The sequence below is a fragment of the Schistocerca serialis genome, chromosome 5 (genome assembly GCF_023864345.2).
Source record: "Schistocerca serialis cubense isolate TAMUIC-IGC-003099 chromosome 5, iqSchSeri2.2, whole genome shotgun sequence".
NCBI lineage: Eukaryota > Metazoa > Arthropoda > Insecta > Orthoptera > Acrididae > Schistocerca > Schistocerca serialis.
Genome location: NC_064642.1, coordinates 548,945,684 through 548,965,832, shown reverse-complemented (window position 1 = coordinate 548,965,832; position 20,149 = coordinate 548,945,684). Strand labels below are relative to the sequence as shown.

Below are 20,149 nucleotides of genomic sequence, written 5' to 3'. Positions count from 1 at the left end.
TCAAAATGGGGCCAAGTTTCTGTTGCGGCAAGCGTCAATACGTGTATGCAATTCTTTTACACGAATTCCCGTTTCGCGAAGGTGTTCGTGGAGTTCCTTGTATGAAGGCGCGAATTAATTCGATGCGACAATATAGAGTGAAGGCTTAATTATGAAACGTGAAGACTGGACAACGTACAGGTGCAAACTGTAATTGTAAGAATTTTGCAATTCATTATCAGTCTCCCCTTTACGAGAGGGACATTGATACATAGCAATAACACGCCACAGATTCTCACTATTGCTCTGATAACATACGTCCCAATGGTAGTGAAGACGCTAAGACAAGCATATTGTGCTTTATCAGCACAATTAGTTTCTTTCTCCTCCAATAGGTAATTTGGAGATGCATAGAGAAGTGTCGCTAGCATGAAGTGCAAATAATTTGAAGATGAAAATTTCTCTACGGGGTTTTTCGTATGTGTCGTGAAGAGTGCGGCACAGCCTTCACGTTCCTAGAACCCACGAGTTGGCGACGTGGAATTGGTGGTGCCAGCACCTAACGACACCTACACGTAGTCGGTGTTGTGACGCTTGGCCTAGACGAGAAGGCAGTCGTATGTGAATGGTGTATTTCTACAAGGGTTAGCAAACTGACAACAGCAGTAACTCGACCCTTGGTTTTACTGTCTAAAGTGTAAGAGTAAAGTGAATATTTAAGCAATAACTGGACCTGTAAAATTAAATCATTTGTTCATTGCGTGATGTCAAGTATAAGTCTATGCATCGAAGCAACTAGCCGTAAATCAGTGCTGTTACAGTGATGGTATTAAATCAGGGGGCGTGCAACAACAAGGTGTCCAAAACGTTTGCTGTCTGGAATATACACTGTCCAGTCACATTAATGTGACGAACTGTCAAAAGCCTGAATAACTAACATTTGCAGTGGAGACGCTGTAAGACGTACAGGAGGAGAAAGTGAATCAGGATTTTGAAGACACCGACAGGAATGTGGAGCCATGACGATTCCAGTGCCGTGGTCAGCAGCGCAAGGTCCCTCGGTTGAGGATTCATGGCGAGAGCAGCCCGATCGAGGTGTTCCCACGGATTCTCTATTTTCGGGAGTACGTTGCGTTCTCCTGCTGTTAGATGCTATGGTGGAGAGAAAAACAGGCTGCATGTAGGGGCGGGTATGGTCCCCAAGGATAGATGCAAGTTTGTGTTGTTCCACTGTGACTTTCAGAATATCGAGATCACCTAGGGAATGCCACGAAAACATTCCGTAGTCATAAGGCTCCCTTCTTGTTTGCTTTCAGAATTTTCACGCCTTATACGCCAATGGCCATCTGTCCGTTGGGGCACAAAATGTGATTCATCTGTAAAGGTCACCTGTCGCCAATCAGTGGACGTCCAGATGCGGTACTGGTGTGCAAATTCTAGCCTTCATCGCTCTCGAACAGCAGTCAGCTCGGGTGCTTGAGACAGGCGCTTGCTGCGGAGACCCATTTGCGGCAACGTTCGCTATATGGTCATAAGGAGTCACTATTAGGTTGTTGGTTAACAGTTGAACCTCTGTTCGCCCGTACACATCCCCGCAGCCGTCGTTCTCCCCTCTCATCTGTGGCCCGCGATGTATCACTGGTGCCTCGGCGCCAGTTTTGGATAGTGCTATTTTGCCGTGTATAAGCTGGCCTTCGTTACGCTGGAGGTGCTTGCGTTGGAAATGCGTCAGTGTATTTCATCGATTCAGCAGGTACGTGCAGGCATGCTGAAGGTCAAGCTGTACAGTTATTGTCTCGTGACATTCACTGTGCTCTGTGATATCTCAAGTTGTTACGTCTCCAACGAAGCAAGTGTTATCCTCTGCGATTTGTAGCAAGACAACGATATTGCTTTTTACTCTTTAGGCGTTCAATTGCCTTTCTCTCTACGGAGACGAAGACAATGCCGGAGAGATCAATTTGCGCTCATCGGCTACCACCTTTCTTGTCGAGTTTCAAAAAAATGGTTCAAATGGCTCTGAGCACTATGGGACTTAACTACTGTGGTCATCAGTCCCCTAGAACTTAGAACTACTTAAACCTAACTAACCTAAGGACATCACATACATCCATGCCCGAGGCAGGATTCGAACCTGCGACCGTAGCAGTCGCGCGGTTCCGGACTGCGCGCCTAGAACCGCTAGACCACCGCGGCCGGCTGTCGAGTTTCGTCATACGACATTAGCCGCTATTACAAGAGGAATTATTATCTGGATAATACTGCGGAAAATACATAGGTGAAACTTATTTTGTGTTAAATATGAGTGCATGTTTGGAACTCCAATGATTTACTTGCTCAATATTAAACAACGGATAAAGAAAATTCATTTTTCATAATTTCTCTGTGTGAAATAATCAACACAGAGTTTTATGTTCCCCGATTAAATTGCTACATGCAACAGAAGTAAAGAATTATTGTTCTCCTGCTTCAAATTTCTTTTCGTGCAATATTTACACAGTATGAAATAAAAAAAAATACCAAAAAAAAATCGTCACTCATTTTAAAGTACTTTATTTTGATTTATTTATTTACTTGTTTTTTTTTTAAATATGGGAGCTGTTTGTTACCCTGCCTCTGCTCCGACCGGATACATCACCAACTGAATACCCGAGCGGTTCTAGGCGCTTCAGTCCGGAACTGCGCGACTGCTACGGTCGCAGGTTCGAATCATGCCTCGGACATGGATGTCCTTAGGTTAGTTAGGTGTAAGTAGTTCCAAGTTCTAGGGGACTGATGACCTCAGATGTTAAGTCCCATAATCCTCAGAGCCATTTTTGAACCAACTGAATTCGTTACTGTTGCTATTCAGAACTGAAAGGGTTTTGTAGCGTAACCTTGTAATGTTTATTATTGAATGGTGTAGCTTTTGTGCGATATGTTAATTACGCTGCAAGTAAACGTGTTACTCTTATGATTTTTTAGAAGTAATAATAAGTGGTTTTCCTTAAAGTATATAAAAAAAATTGGGTTTGCGAGTGGACTGCAAAAAGTAAGTTACATGGGTCGTCCCAAGGTAAGATCATTATGCAACAGGAATGGTGTATTATCAGAAGGGAGGAAATGTTACATGGTTTTTGCTGACACAGTTCTACAGCGGTATGGATAGCAAATGCAACTGCAAACGTACTCCAAACCTACCGGGACAGTACGATTCTTGTGGGCACAATGTCTACGTTACACACAGATTCCCAGAGGAAGTCTAGCAGTATATGGACGAAATGCAAAGTCGTATTAAGCCTTAGTGAAACAGCACTAACAAGTTGAGCAAGGCCGAACAGGTGTGGGTGATACTACTTTGGAATGAAGACACATGGGTTCTGGAATGCTTCCATGGCCAAGGAGCCAATGTCTATGGTCGAGGAACTGAACAATCTGTAGGATGTTCCGGCTATTGTTTACAAATACTTGGTGACTGGGCTGAAAAATAATGCCATGCATCTTTGTCACTTTCAATGTAGTGGAGCATTCAGTAGAAGTTGTAAGCACTTGACCTGCAAAAATATAGTTTAACTTAGTTCTTGAAGTTGAATCATAAATAATTCTTTCAATAACCAAGCGAGTTGGCTTTTCTTAAAGCCAATATTGTAAATCGCAGAGAAGTTGCTCGTAATGCATGTGCCGTAAACGCAGCTTGCCATTGTTTCTATAATGAATGTGGTTTGTCTGTCTTAATTATAAGGATCAATAAACGCACAATGACCAACTCTAGCCGTTCCTCTTCGAGGTGAGACCACTTTTTTACGAGTATCACTACACTGGTAGCAGAGCGAGGTGGTTAAGTTGGTGAGACGTGCGAATTAGCAAATGCGCAAATATACTTCTCGGGTTTGCCACCGGAGAGCGCTATGCAGTTTCTACGTTATCTGATCCAAACAACTTCTCGTCTTCAAGTATTGGTTGTTGCTGTTCGGTGCTACAATTCGTGAGTTGCAACAGCGAACACATCAACAAACACTACCTGAAGATGTCAAACAATTCTTTTGTAGAAATAATATGAGCGTTGCACAATGTTATCTGGTGGCAAACCCGAGAGGCATATTTGCAATGGATCTACGAGGAAAGCCTGATAAGTCATAGCTATTATGTATCAGAAGATGTCTCTCCATCTCTTGTTGTTTCAGGCATATCAATCAGGGATGTTCCCGGTATGAGACTCGTGAGAAAGGACGTTCTGGTATACGAACTAACTACACGCGGACAGACTTCTGGACCACAGTGACGGAGCAGACCCAGCAGCTCCGGCAAGTAGTGGGAGAGTCCCTTTCGATACCAACAATGAAGCAACATTATGTGAGTATGGCTGGCGTCACAACTGCTAGTGTCAGCATGATAACATCTTTGTTTCTTGTAGACGCCTAGGTGGCGTTGGTGTCTTGTCCTCTAGCTTCATGACGCCACCTCGCGGTCTCTTGAGAGAAGAATCCTGTGCCGAACTCTTAACAGCACAAATGTGTTAACGAATAATTAGCGTCAAAGTCTTTTGTCTGCAAGAACAAACTTCGGAAACCGCGTCCGACCGAACACGCAGCAGCGCGAGAATATCACAAGAAGCAATCGTGCGGGAGACTTCGTGGTTTGTGCTGATCATATGTAGAAGAAATATCTAGAAGATAATAAGTAGAAGAAAAGTATGCCATTCACTCAGACCCACGTGTGGAGTAACACTTCAAACTACACCCAGATGAAAAAAAAAAATAGAATATCTAACACCTAATGGCAGTCCACTTGCTGACCACTATGTGGCTGGCAGATAACCCGACGTTAATGCAACAGAACTGTGCATCGTCTTTGCGGCTGTGACCGCTTTATTGGCAAGGACTGCAAACAACCGTCTCCGCACCACCAACTGGGCATCTAAGCCTCCATTACAAACAACAGTATAAAAGATTCAGCATTGTGGTGCGTGAAGATTCAAAAATGGTTCACATGGCTCTGAGCACTACGGGACTTAACATCTGAGATCATCAGTCCCCTAGAACTTAGAACTACTTAAACCTAACTAACCCAAGGACATCACACACACATCCATGCCCGAGGCAGGATTCGAACCTGCAACCGTAGCAGTCCCGCGGCTCCGGACTGCAGCGCCTAGAACCGCACGGCCACCGTGGCCGGCGGTGCGTGAAGAAGATGAGCAAGAAAGCTGCAGTGGAACGTCGTTAAATGACGTCGGATCCTCTCCACCAGCGACTGCAGAATCTGTCAGATGCCTGATGATCATTCAGAAAAATGATGAGGCTGCCACGTTTCACAGCTCATTTGAGGCACGCAGCTCCATGAGCTAAACAGAGAAGTGGGTCAGTCGTATTTCCGCCCGTTATCGTGTTACAGTGTAATGAACACCTTGCTCCGGCAGACTGAAATCAACCGAAACTACTGGACTGTGGTATCTGCTGGCATGAACGCGTTAGAGTGCACGGGACGTGATAATATGAGTACATACAGCGCGTCGTCACAGAAATCATCTTCACACTGTCGGTGTCGTATGAGCAGCTGGTCCGCCACACCTTTTTAATATACCAGGAATGTTTTGAAAGATTTCTTGAAGTCTTCAGCTGCCAATCTCTTTATTTCCTGTACGATTGTACAATTTCGGCCTTAGGCCATTTTCAAGTATCTAAAATGGAAGTATCATACATTTGATACATTAGCGACACTTATGATTTTGATTTAGGAGCAATTTATATCTGTAGATATACTAGACGCATTATAACTTACTTTATGGATGATTAGTAGCATATAATGTCATATACGTCGTTGCTCCTGTGACATCATGTTATGCTCATAAAATAATTCCGAGGTGCTGACGCTATTTTAGAAGCTCGTTGCTACCGAGCAGTTGTTGCAAAGCTCTTATATATAAAGTACTTAACACTAGGAAGATTATAATTATTTTACAGAAATTTTGGTACTTAACCTGCATATGCTTTTGGTCTCAGTTATATTTAATCATCGTTCATCATTGGTGTAAATATGACTGTGAGTAATTTCTTTTAAATGATTCAAATGGCTCTAACCACTATGGGACTTAACATCTGAGGTCATCAGTCCCCTAGAACTTAGAACTACTTAAACCTAACTAACCTAAGGACATCACACACATCCATGCCAGAGGCAGAATTCGAACCTGCGACCATAGCAGCAGCGCGGTTCTGGACTGAAGCGCCTAGAACCGCTCGGCCACAGCGGCCGGCTGTAATTTCTTTACAATAACTCATAAATATTTGTTTTGTTATTGTAGGATCACGTCATTTTTGAACAGATGGTGCAAAGATCTTATATCTCTTCTGTCACAGTACTCTAATGAAACGGTACTGAGAACTATGAGAGTCGAGTAAAAATTGCTTTATGGTTGCGTGATGTTTCGCATTACATATTTATTAATGAGTCTAACGATAATTTTACACTCTATGCTTCTGTATGCTTCGCCGTAGAACTAGTAGAAAGTAGTCTAGGAACTTCCCATTTCGCAGGTCTTTTTGCTCATTTAAAACTGTCTGACTGATCTTTTAGGTGGATGTAAATTTCAATTTCTTCCATTACATCCCTGATTTTTCCTTTCTGTAACTTATGTAATATTTGAAGTGATCCGTCCGTATTAGGTATTCTGTGGTCGGTGTCTTAAGTGTGCAGCTTAAGTTGAATGGGCTATTGTTGCTTACTGTCGCGTGTTCTTTAAATCGTGTACTAACTTTTCTTCCTGTTTGTCCAATATAAAATTTTGGGCATTCTTCCCAATTAATTTTGTAAATTCATGACTGCGAAAACGGTTCTGATTGATGATGTATGATACATTTTAGATACTCGAAAATGTCCTAAAGCCTAAATTGTACAATCGAACAGGAAATAAAGAGAATGGCAGCTGATGGCTTCAAGAAATCTTTCAAAAAATTCATCGCAGCTGCGGACCCTATCGCACTGGAAATTCTAGTACCAGGGATGTTCAGATCAGCACGTACTTCACTGTAACGTTGACATAAGACTGGAAACGCCTCTACCACTGGTTTCGTACCATCCAACTACAGCCTCAGGTGTATTTCCGTGCAAAAATTTTTTCATACAAAACTTTATAAGAACCGTACTACTGATTTACTAAATTCCGAATTCTTAGTACTAACAATTAAAATCATGGCACATGCATTAATAACAATAGGCATGAGGTGCTATCACAACGTTGCTTGTAAGGTATAATGTCCCATGTTATTTAAATGACTGAATGTATGCTCCAAGATGCCGTGAGGAACGACTTAAGGATTTTAGGGACGTCTAGCGTCCTCCGAATGTAAATTACCCTTAGTTAACAAAAGCCATGGTACATCTCCTAACATCGTGTCGTACCTCCTTTTGCCCGACGTGGAATGGACTGAAAAATGATTCAAATGGCTATGAGCACTATGGGACTTAACATCTGAGGTCATCAGTCCCATAGACTTAGAACTACTTGAACCTAACTAACCTAAGGACATCACACACATCCATGCCCAAGGCAGGATTCGATCCTGCGACCGGAGGAACAGCGCGGTCCCGGACTGAAGTGCCTAGAACCGCTCGGCCACAACGACCGGCTGAATGGACTGAACAAGTCGCTGCAAGTCCCCTGCAGATATACTGAGCCATGCTGCCTCTATAGCTGTCCATGATCTTGAAAGGATTTCGTGCACGAATTGACCACTCGATTATGCCACATAAATATTCGATGGGATTCATGTCAGGCGATCTGGGTGGCCAAATCATTCGCTAGAATTGTACAGAATGTTCTTCAAGTCAATCACGAGCAAATGTGGCCCAGTGACATGGCGCATTGTCATCCATAAAAATTCTATTGTTGTTTGGGAACATAAAGTCCATGCAGGGATGAAAATGGTGTCCAAGTAGCCGAGCGTAGTGATTTTATGATAGCGGCTCATGCCTTTTGTTATTAATTCGTGTGCCATGATTTTAATTTTTAGTGTTAAGAATTCTAAACTTAGTAAGTCAGTAGTATGTTTCTTATAAAGTGACGTGTAAAAATTTTTTTCGCATAAATACTCCTGAGGCTGTACATACGTCGTCCGAAACCGGTTGTACCAGTCTCTGAGCGACTACAATAAAACAGCTAACGCGGTAGATTGGACTGTCAATCAGTTTTCTCAACATTTGAAACCCTAGGTCTGAGTGTTCCTTTCTGTGTGAACTTTTTGGCCAGCATGCCAACAGTGCTCATAGCGGGGAATACGGTTCTGAATGTTATCCACAGAGAGATTTCTATTTCATACACACTAATGACCCAAAACATCATGACAACTGCTAAACAGCATTCTAATCCACCTTTGGAACGCGTATAACAGCGATTCCATGTAACACGAATTCGACAAGTCGTTGGCAACCTACCAGAAGTATGTGGCACCAGACGTCTACACATAGGTCACACACACACACACACACACACACACACACACACACACACACAAACACACACACAAAGTGCGGAACTGTATCGAACGCCTTCAGTAAGTTAAGGAACACCGCGTTCGACTGGTCGCCAGTGTCTGCTGCTTTCTGGGTCTCTTCGACGGACAGGGGTTTCGCAAGATCGTAGACTGCAGAATCCGAATTCAGAGATTTGAGGTCTCCAGAAATGAGATCATAAAACACGTTCCAAAATTCTAAAAAATACTGACGTCTTTTATATACACGTATGTACTGAGGTGGCTGGGATACCTCCTAATATCGTGTCGGACTTCCTTATGCCAAGCGTATTGCATGAGCTCGACGTGGCATGGACTCAACAAGTCGTAGGAAATCCTCTACAGAAATATTGGGCAATGTTGCGTCTACAGCCGTGCATAGTTATGAAAATATTGCCAGTGCAGGATTTTGTGCACGAACTGACCTCTCGATTAAGTCCCATAATTGTGCGATGGACTTCACGTCGGGATATCTGGATGGCCAAAACATTCGCTCGAGTTTTCGAGGATCTTTTTCAAAAAAGTCGAAAACAGTTGTGGCCACGTCACATGTTTGGAAACGTGATGTCCATGAATGTCTGCAAATAGTCTCCAGGTAGCTGAAAATAAACATTTCAGTCAATGATCGGTTCAGTTGGACCAGCCTACAGTGTTATTGAGCCACTACCAGGTTGCGAAGTGCCTTGTTGACTGCTTGGGTCCACGGCTACGTGGCATTTTCGCCGCACTCGATCCATACGACCAGCTCTTACCAACTAAAATTGGGATTCATCAGACCAGACCACGGGTTTCCAGGAGTCCAGGAGGGGCGATGCAGGCCATGTCGTGCTGTTAGCAAAGGAACTGGTATCGGTCGTCTGCTGCCATAGCCCATTAGCGCCAAATTTCATCTCACTGTCCAGACGGATACGTTCGTCGTAAGTCGTACAATGGTTTGGTTCAAATGGCTCTGAGCACTATGCGACTTAACAGCTGAGGCCATCAGTTCCCTAGAACTTAGAACTACTTAAACCTAACTAACCTAAAGACATCACACATATCCAAGCCCGAGGCAGGATTCGAATCTGCGACCGTAGCGGTCGCTCGGTTCCAGAGTGAAGCGCCTAGAACCGCTCGGCCACACATTGGTTTCTGAGGATCTTTGACGCAGTGTTGCTTATCTGTTAGCAATGACAACTCTTCGCAAAAGCAGCTGCTCTCGGTCGTTAAGTATAGACCGTCGGCCACTGCTTTGCCCGTAATGAGAGGTAATGCCTGAAATTTGGTATTCTCAGCACACTCTTGACACCGGGGATTTAGGAATATTGAATTCCCTAACGATTTCCGAAATGGAATGTCCCATGCCTCTAGCTCAAAAGACCATCCGCGTTCGAAGTCTGTTAATTCCCAACGTGCGGCCACGATCACGACGGAAAACCTTTCACTAGACTCACCTGAGAACAAAATTAATGACAGCTCCGCCAACGCAGTGCCGTTTTGTAGTTTATGTACGTAATATTACCAACATCTGTAATGTTCATATCGCTATCCCATGACTTTGTCACCTCATTGTAATTGAGTTCAAACCAATCTTCGGATTAACGACCGCTTTACTTTGATAACAGTCTGTAATTGGTATTCCGAGTGTACAGGTAAGCCAAAGTGTTGGCTGCAGCTTTCACATATGATGTCGAAGTCAAGGGAGGAGAACGAGTTATCTTTAGGCAGAGAACACTTCCTCCTTCGTGGCGCTGGCTTGCCGCCGATACTCCGTAGCCGGTGCTATTGATGCAGCTGTCAGCACCGCGCTCGCTCAAAAGCGAAACGCCCCCTCCTGAAGCCAACACGGGCTCCGGAAGTTTTCACATCTGCAGGCAATACCAGCCGAGCCTCTGCAGGCTGAGTTACGGACCAGGTGAAAGCCGTGCCGCAGAAAAACTGCCGGTTCCCCGCCAGCGGCACAACTTGTGCAAACTGCGGACTTCACCGGCCAGGATTCTTCGGGCGGGCAGCTTTTGGCGTAGCGGAGCACCGATCCGAGGATCTGAGATGTGGCTTGTTCGCTTCCCTGAGCCGTCTGGTGGGTTCTAAAAACTGTCGCCGGCAATCTCTACAGTAGGTAATCTTCCCTCGTGCATCAACTCTCCGCAACTTCGCAGCGGCCGTTCCTGGACAGCGACTTTAGACGGGCGCACACTTTTTCACTAGTTGGGGTATTAAAACTTTCCATAACGAAGTTATGTTGGAATCTTTGACTTATATTAGAAGAATGAAATATCGTAATTTTCAGGAACCGTCTGGCTATAATTAAAAAGTACTTACGTAGAATTTTGCGCACTCAAATGCTGACTTATAAATCTCGTAAATTAAGAAATAAACATCGGATACTATCTTTGACATCCATGTTTTTACAATTTTATAATATTTTGTTTCTCTGTTCGCGAGTTAAAAAAGGAAAGGAGGGTTTCTGACGAAAACATACAAGGGGCGTTTGAAAAGTCCGAGAGATGGCACCACCGTCGCGTATCGAGGTCATGTTTAGTTAGTAGCATCTTTGGAAAGAACGCACATCAAGTTTCAGCCATATTGGTCAATTTCTTTGTGTTTGACATTCGTGTGAATCAAGGAAGTCGAGTCATTGTCAAAAAATTAACGAAAAAGAATTTCACGCGGTGATTAAGCATTACTTTATGAAAGGCAAAACGCCTCAGGAGGGTAAAGAGGAGCTTGATCAACATTACGGTGACTCTGCACCTTCGATTAGAACAAATTATAAGTGGTTCCAAAATTTTCGGAGTGGCCATATGAGCACAAGAGATGCTGAACGTTCTGGACGCCCTGCGGATGTTACGACTCCAGAAATCATTCACGAAATCCATGATATGGTGATGGATGACAGAAGAGTTAAGGTGCGTGAGATTGATAGTGGTGTGGGCATCTAGAATGAACGGGTACATAATATTTTGCATAAACATTTGGATATGAGAAAGCTATCCGCAAGATGGGTTCCGCGATTGCACACGCTTGATGAAACACGGAATCGTGTGAAGTGATGCAAGGATGGTTTGCAGCTTTTCAGGAAGAATCCACAGGACTTTAAGCCTCGTTTCGTCACTGTGGATGAAACATGGATACATTACTATACTCCTGAGATCAAATAACAATCTAAACAATGGATTACTAAGGGACAATCTTCACCAAAAAAGGCGAAGACCGTTCCTTCGGCCGGAAAGGTTTTGGCGACTGTCCTTCGGGATTCGCAAGGGATAATCCTCATCGACTATCTGGAAAAGGGTAAAACTATTGCAGGTGCATATTATTCATTGTTATTGGACCGTTTGAAAACCGAGCTGCGATTGGACCGCAAAAAAGTCCTTTTCCATCACGACAATGCACTAACCCGCACCTCAGCAGTTGTGGTCGGAAAATTAATCGAAATTGGATTCCAACTCGTTTCACATCTCCCTTATTCTCCAGACTTGGCTCCCTCGGACTACTATTTGTTCCCCAAGTTGAAGAAATCGCTGGCAGGACAAAGATTATATTCAAACGAGGAGGTGGTTGCAGCAATCAATAGCTATTTTGCAGACTTGGTCAATTCCTATTATTCGGAAGGGGTCAAGAAATTAGAACAGCGTTGGACGAAGTGTATTAGTCTAAAAGGAGACTATGTCGAAAAATTAAAAAAAAAAGGTTTACCCCAAACACGTAGGTAGTTTTTATGTTTGCACGGACTTTTCAAACGCCCTTCCTACATTGGCGGAAACATACAAATACATTGGCGGGAAAAAAATCGCAGCACCAAGGAGAAGTTGTGCTGCATAAAAGAAAGTTGGTAGGTGCGTTTCTACATCTGAAAGATGATGTCTAATCGGATTTCGCACTAGTCCTATGAGCGTGGGGCTAGTAGCGTCACTATGAGGATGCAATATGACATTAAGTCGACAAAGACACCATTATCATCATCTCACGGAGTTTGAACGAGATCTTGTAATAGGGCTACGAGAAGGTGGTTGTTCATTTTGCGATACTGCAGAAAGACTTGGATGGAATGTAGTCACTGTACGTGATTTCTGGCAGCGGTGGTGACAATAATATACGGTCGCAAGTAGGCTAGCTCAGGACGGCCACGACGCATCGTGTTTGGGAGTATGGCTTTCGCGCATCGTGCTGCATTTGCCGAAGCAATCTGAGCAGTCGTTGGCACCACAGTGACACAGCGAACTCTTTGAAATCTGTTACTTTAAGGACAGGCCCAAGCCTTACGTCTTGCAACGTGTATTGCACTGACTCCAAAGTACTACTACTGCGATGCCAGTGGTGCCAGGCAACAGCTCACTGGAGGGCAGGAAAGAGGTCTGACGAAAGTTGTTTCTGCCTCAGTGCCAGTGATGGTAATGTGCTGGTTAGGAAGACGCCAGTTGACGGCCCGCAACCAACCTTTCTGCGTGCCAGACACACTGGACCTACACTGAGTTATGGTATGGGATACAATTTCGTATAACAGCAGGAGCACTCCCGTGGTCAACCTGCGCAACATGACCGCTAATTTATTCGTCAGTCTGGCGATTCGACCTGTTGTGCTGCCACTCATGAACAGCGTTCCATGGTGTGTTTTCCAACAGGATAACGCTCGCACACACACCGCTGTTGTAACCCAACCTTTTCTATAGTGTGTCGATATTCCTTGGCCTGCTCGATCATCAGATCTGTCTCCAGATATGGGACATCACAGAACGACAACTCCAGCGTCATCCGCAAACAGCATTAACTGTCCCTATATTGACGGACCAAGTGCAACAGACGTGGAACAAATTGAGGTCCAGCACCTGTACAACACAATGCCTAAACACTTCATGTTTGCACTCAACATTCTGGCGGTTACACCGGCATCTCACGTTTGCAGCGGCTTATCTTGCACTTGCATTACCCTGTGATCCTGGAACGTTAATCACTTAAATATGTTACCTAGGTAAATGTATTCCGGAAATTTCATTACTCTACATTTATTATTTTTTTGTATTGTGATTTTTCCGTCAGCGTATTTAAATATAATATACTTAGAAACCATCCAGTGGCGGAGAACACTTCGCTTACTTCCACAACTGCTGTAAAAAAAACCTAAAAGGCAACCAAATTATTCCAGAATACAATCTGAGGCATAATCTGTCGAAACATTTAGCTTCAAAAGATACGTATTTGTAAAAAAGTCATTACCTCTACCTCTCGGTAACTTTTTTTTTTGGTCATCAGTCTACTGACTGGTTTGTTGATGTGGCCCGCCACGAATTCCTTTCCCGTGCTAACCTCTTCATCTCAGAGTAGCACTTGCAACCTACGTCCTCAATTATTTGCTTGACGTATTCCGATCTGTGTCTTCCTCTACAGTTTTTGCCCTCTACAGCTCCCTCTAGCACCATGGAAGTCATTCCCTCATGTCTTAGCAGATGTCCTATCATCCTGTCCCTTCTCTTTATGAGTGTTTTAACTCACAGCTCGTTAGAAAGCTAAGAGTTTCTAGTCAACACAAAGCTTTTCAATTCATCTCGAAACCGCTGAGTTGCTTTACATTCCAAGTACCAGATACATAATTTACATCTCAAATCGAAATTATAAAACACAATTAACTCTCACAAGCATTATACCAACATCTTCTGAGGATTTTTATAACACTGAAACAAGATACAGGGTGATTCAAAAGTAAGTGTACATTCTTCGTGTGTGTAATATAAGCATAAAAATAAGAGTGAAACGTCATTTAAAGCTATTTCTGAAGTTGCATTATATAAGAGTTATGCAGATGAGTAGGGATCACAAGGACAAGACAAATAAATCAAAATTAATTTTTTTTAGAAAGCAAACACACGAAGGGAGCCGAAATTCAATTCAACTATCTAGAACATGTCCGAAATGATGTCTATGTCGACGAAGGCAGTTACTTCCTCGACTTCTTACCACTCTCGGAACGTCGCATGCTCCGTTAATCTCATTCTGCGCAGTTTGATGATATGGTTTTGCTACATTCGCAGTTGCAACTCCATACTCAAGTTCTTCGAGATGGCCGCAGAGATAGAAGTCCAGGGTTAAGACCCGGAGATCTAGCTCGGGATGAGCAACTCTGAGACACTCTCTTGCCTTATTACTGAAATGTGAAGCAATATCAGTCGATATTCAGACGTACACGACACGCCACGTACACGACAAGCCCGTACTGAAGTATAAGGTAATGGCTGCCACAAATGACATTATATATCACAGCTCGCAAATAAAGCGGTTTCAGAAAAAAAAACTTTATTCAAATTTTGCTCTTATGTTTATCCATACGTTACAACCAAGAAGTGCGTATTGTTACTTTTGAATCACCCTGTATAAAACCTAAAATGTCATTTTTAGAGAAAAATCGGCATTGAAGCGTAATATCGTCTTTACAAGTATCAAAACAACTGCCAAAATCAAGCTCATTACACTGTCGAAAACAGGATGCAAAGTTACGTTTTTATCGTTATAGATCAATGCAAAGAAGTAGAAATCTTATATGAAAATTACCAAGACCTCTTTATATTTAACGTAAGTGACCTACATAAAGAGATTAAAACGTAGTAGTTGTATTGATCTTGCGCCTTTATCTCTGAAAGTGAGGAAGACAGACGCTGTTGACAATGGGTCAGGAGACAGACGTTTTGTATAAACTTCCCTTACATTTGGTGTTGCGTAATATTTCAACTCTTACGTCACAAATTATATATTTTGCAAAACATGTGGAGCGAAGTTTAAATAAATCATCAATGTTATTGAAACTGATAGCCGACGTCTTATTTATGGAAATTAGATTCAATATGCCATTTTCGGCAAAAATGAGATTACGTGGCAGGAGACAATAACTACTTTACTTTGACTTCCAAGACACCGTCGGGAATAAAAAGCCTGTGTATACTTGTTTCCTTTATGACAAAAGGAGATGGTCATGCTAAACTAATTAAAGCGTGACTGCACGTGCTAAATCCAATCTAAAGTTCGAATAATGGACGCAATACGTTAATTAACAAATATTGACTCAAGTTTTAAATAAAAGTCACATTTTCGGATTTTTAATTACTTATTCTGTGAAAATAAATCTGATACGAGTATGCTAATACTTTACTGTTATATAAAAATATTACATTTTATTTCACATTTAAGGTCACGCATTTTTTATATAAAATTATTTTTTGTGAATATTCGAAATTTAATGTGAGTAGTAACTAAAAATAAAAAGACGTTATTTGATTAAAAGTTATTGTTAAATTTTTGTTAGTAAACATTTCAACTTTTAATGAATAAAATAAAAAAAATGATATCTAGCGAAATTCGTTTCAGCGACAACAGTTTCTAGGCTCTTACGCTAAGCACTCAACTACTGGCGACTAAGGACGAGAACACAGCAAGTACCATATCCTGACTTCTCAGAAACTTCACTCAGCAGAAGAGGAGTCAAAAGGAGCAAACAGTTGTCTCAGCTTATCCATACATACTCGACAGCTTCTCGAAAACGATGGTCAAAAATTTTTCGGTGTAATTTAGATACCTTAAGGGAGCGAAAATATAAGCCGAGATGTGGCGCAATGGCTAGCGTTGGGGCTTCTAAATTTTGCGCCCTGTGAGCGCGCCCCATGTCCATGTAAGGTTAGACGAATGTTTCTTATCAATTTAGGGGCTACAAGGACATTATAATAACTGTAAAATTTACAATCTTTTTAAATTCTCATATTCAGATTATGCTTATCCATTACGGATAGAGCCATGACAGTTAATTGAATGTAAATACATAAAACTGCAACCAGTCTTTTTTGAATAGTTAATTACTATTTTATGAACCGGTTTTAGAACTTTTTCAGGTTCATCTTCAGACGGTTTTCTGGAAGTTACATCACTATTTCTAACATACTGCTGGGTGTTGGCCCTGAGACAAAGATGGAACATGCTTTAATGTATAGCCATGCGTATTGTTTATCTGTCGTACGGATGCAAAAGCATTTGAAAAGGCGAAGCAGTTACTTAGAACGCTCAAGGTGAAGAGGGCAGGTAGACTTAAGAATAAAGTAACGAAGAAAACAGAGGAAGAAAGAAGATTATAGTAAGTGATCAAAAAGAGGAAAAATATTGGCTGGGGCATATACTGCTAAGGGATTGTTGACAACAAAAATAACAGAGGGAAAATCCGAAGGAATGGGAGGAAGAGGTAGGAAGACAGTTGGAATGGTGGATGACATTAGAAGAGGACGAAAATACAAAAAGATGAAGGTAGATGCCCAGAACAGGACACAAAGAGGAGCCTTCAGTTGAAACCTGTCATATGACAGATACACTAAAGAAGAATACTAGTTGCTTTGCATTGGAATATGATATTTGTAGTGACTATTTATTATGATAATTTCTATACTTCTCCCTATATTTTTGGTGGTGACTATTGTTTAATTTTTTGTTCTCAGACTGCGAATGAGATCAACTCCAAACACAAAATTTCACAGTATCTTAGAGTCTTTTGCATGCATGACGTCCGTCTCTTGCGAAAACTTCATAACGTAGCAAACGTGCGCGATGACCCAAGCCTAGTTACGACATTCGTAAAAAATTTTCAACTACGCAACGAGGACTTCGACTGCCTGTCTCATACTGAAAACTTACGCAGTCCCGACGCTGAACCCATAAAGTGTATGCTGCTCCAAGCTCGAGAACGGTTAGTCGAGCGGTAGTTTCCTCCCTACTACTTACACTGCATCAAGTGAACAGTGTAAAATTTGGGAAATGGGCATTTGTAAAATTTAGGCAGTAATTACGTTAAGATTAATGCTAAACTTATCCTGTTTTTTACACCGGTCGTTTTGAGAACTTACAGTCAGCCCTATATCTGCTGATTGTCTTTCAATCATAGAATTGATAAATATCTCATCTATCAAAATAATGCAGCACAAAGAATATATATATATATATATATATATATATATATATATATATATATATATATATAAAAAATTAAATATTGTATATCTTACTATTATAATGACTGATAATTTTCTTCTAAGAAACATTGCATTATTTCAATTTGACAGAGTTTTGTGTTTGTCCCCTTTCGTTAGCAATCCCGTCTATGATTTCTCAAAATAATCTTTAGTTGTCAGTAATCTTTACTTACGGAAAAAGTTTTAATAGCATTTTTAAATAGACACATTTTAGAAATCTTTTTCATCTAGGTTGGCAAGTTTTTCATCCAATTTTATTTCCTGATAGAAAACGGTGTTTCGCGAATTTTATTTTTCCTCGATAAATGCAAGTACATACTGGCTCTTTTCCATGATTATGCATAGGACTATAAATAAAATACTTACTTATATTTTCCCTGATATGTACAACAGACTGCTAGGTGTATTCACTTGGCGCACTTAAAGCACCCAGATTTTTAAACAGTTGTTTACTGTGAGACTAATTACTACTTTTAGTTACTATTGTTGCAGTTCTTTCACGCACTTTGAAAATTGTGTCATCTTTTGCGACTTTGATTCCCAGAAAAGCATACTATAGCCAAGAATTGAATAGATAGGTGCGAATAGTGCGTCACTAAAGAAAATGGCTGTTACATACTGGTGCTAGTACCTCGAGAGCTTAACACGCTGATGATATCCCATTTAGCATTATATTTGTGTGTTCGTTGTAAGTAATTGACAGTAAATATTCATACCTAAAAAGTGTGTTACAAAATCTATTGGTTTATAATCTATACTTAACGTGAAATAAATTTCTCCCTTTTACACTGAGAACATTTTGTTTGTTTTCTTCATGTTAAATGTTAATTATTGGTTCTGGTGGCTTTTTGGTGATTATCATCATTGTTTTCTTCATGTTAAATGTTAATTATTGGTTCTGGTGGTTTTTTGGTGATTATCATCAGCACAGAGAACTTTTTCCTCTTGTCTGGTACTGGCTTGTAAAGTCATTAAAATATGTTAAGAACTGAATTGGACCTAATATACTAGACTGAGTTACACCTATGTTTATATTTTTTGTCTGACAATTGTTTTACTAAAGCCTTATCATCAGCTGAAGTGTGCACTGTCTCTACCTTTTTGCACCGTATTCTCCAGGTAAACTGAAACCACTCATTTGCTGTTCTTCTTACGCATAGTGCATCTAATATGTAGTATTTTGTGGTAAATGATGTCAAAAGCCTTGGACAAGTTTAACAATGTGTCCACAACATAGCCAACCTGCTCAGTAACTTATAGTAACAATTTTGTGAACTGTGTTAGGATGATATTCTTCTTATTATACCCTGCAAACCAAATCGTCCTTCAGAAAGTTGTATTTATTCAGATAACTGATTAGTTTATTTTCCATTGCGGTTTCAATTATTTTTTGAGAAATATATTTTAATATAGTCTTTTAAGGAAATAACATGTACATGCTTAAGGTACTTTACAAAAATATTTTAACTAAAGGACACATTTATTATGTTTGTTAAAGTGGTTTATATGCTATCTGGGCATACTTTCAGTACAGATTGGCACTTTATCTGCGCCATTTGACTTATTTTAGTTTTTGTATTGCCTTCCTGACTTCAAGCTTGTTGTGGAAAGAATATCATTGTGCTAAGTGCGTAATTCACTGTGGGTACTACGTGTGTTTTAGAATGATTTTGCTGCCACTTCTCTGCAAAAACAAAATGTAGTCATTTACAAAATTTGTATATTCCCTTGGATTTTCCATTATTTTCCTTTCATCTTTCAGTTGTACACTGTTACACTGGTGTCTGCCTTTTTAGAGCTTCGTAGTTTTTGACATAGCATACTAATTTGCTGTTATTTCCTGCATTATATATTGTCACTGAACAATTTATTTATACAGCAAACACTGTCCTTCTGTATTTTTTATATTATGTTTGTTACTTAGTAAATGTGAATTAATGCAGTTCTCTTGCAAGGAAGTGAGATGTTTATGTCTTGGAGTTTTAATGCCTATAGCTTTCCCTCTGCTTTCCCTAGCAGCTGCTGTTGGAGTGGCTACTAAAAAATTATTTTAAGCGAGATGAATTTAGAGAACTTAGTATCTACTTTTTTTTCATAAACACTTCATCCCAAGCTTGATCTGCCAGTGCCAAAAAAAGTATATATTTTACTTTTAGAGAAGATCCTGCTGTAGTTCTGCAGTTTTGTGAGTGTGTCAAGCCTGTCTTTAGCTTTATTCTCTCCACGTGCTACGTTGAATGCAAAATATTTCATACAGAGAAGTAACAGTATGCTGTCTCGAAATTCTAGAATACTGGAAACGCAGAGAACATGACATACTTGTTAAGAGCTGTTTTTGAAACGGAAACCTGATAAAAATACCAGCGGATTTATAGTGATAAGAAATTGAAGCAAATTCTAAAAATGATGATCTAGCTACAATGTTAAAATTCATTGTGGTGCAAAATAAGGTGTACAGCGTGCTGTGAACTTACCTCAAAACTAATTTTCCCTGTCTGATTATGTTTGATGGTGTTGAACACATAATGCGCATACTGACTCGCATCTGTAACAAAAAGATTTCATTCATTGTTTGATGGACTTGATAAAACAGAAGAAAAGTCCCCAACAGAATCCCCTAAACATGGTGGGCAAATAGTGTAGGTTAAAAGATAAAACAAAATTGTGATAAAGACGTATGTTATGAAATGGGATGAACTACAA

The 20,149-nt window shown here is 40.9% G+C and overlaps 1 protein-coding gene across 1 annotated transcript in view; it reads right to left on the bottom strand.

Moving 5' to 3' along the window:
- The window catches only part of LOC126482074 (Kv channel-interacting protein 4-like), a 510,131-nt gene that overhangs the window by 295,640 nt on the left and 194,342 nt on the right, over positions 1-20,149 (bottom strand). The window contains exon 4 of the mRNA XM_050106049.1: positions 19,921-19,991. Within this exon, the coding sequence (XP_049962006.1) occupies positions 19,921-19,991 (71 nt within the window). The remainder of the gene's footprint in view (positions 1-19,920; positions 19,992-20,149) is intronic.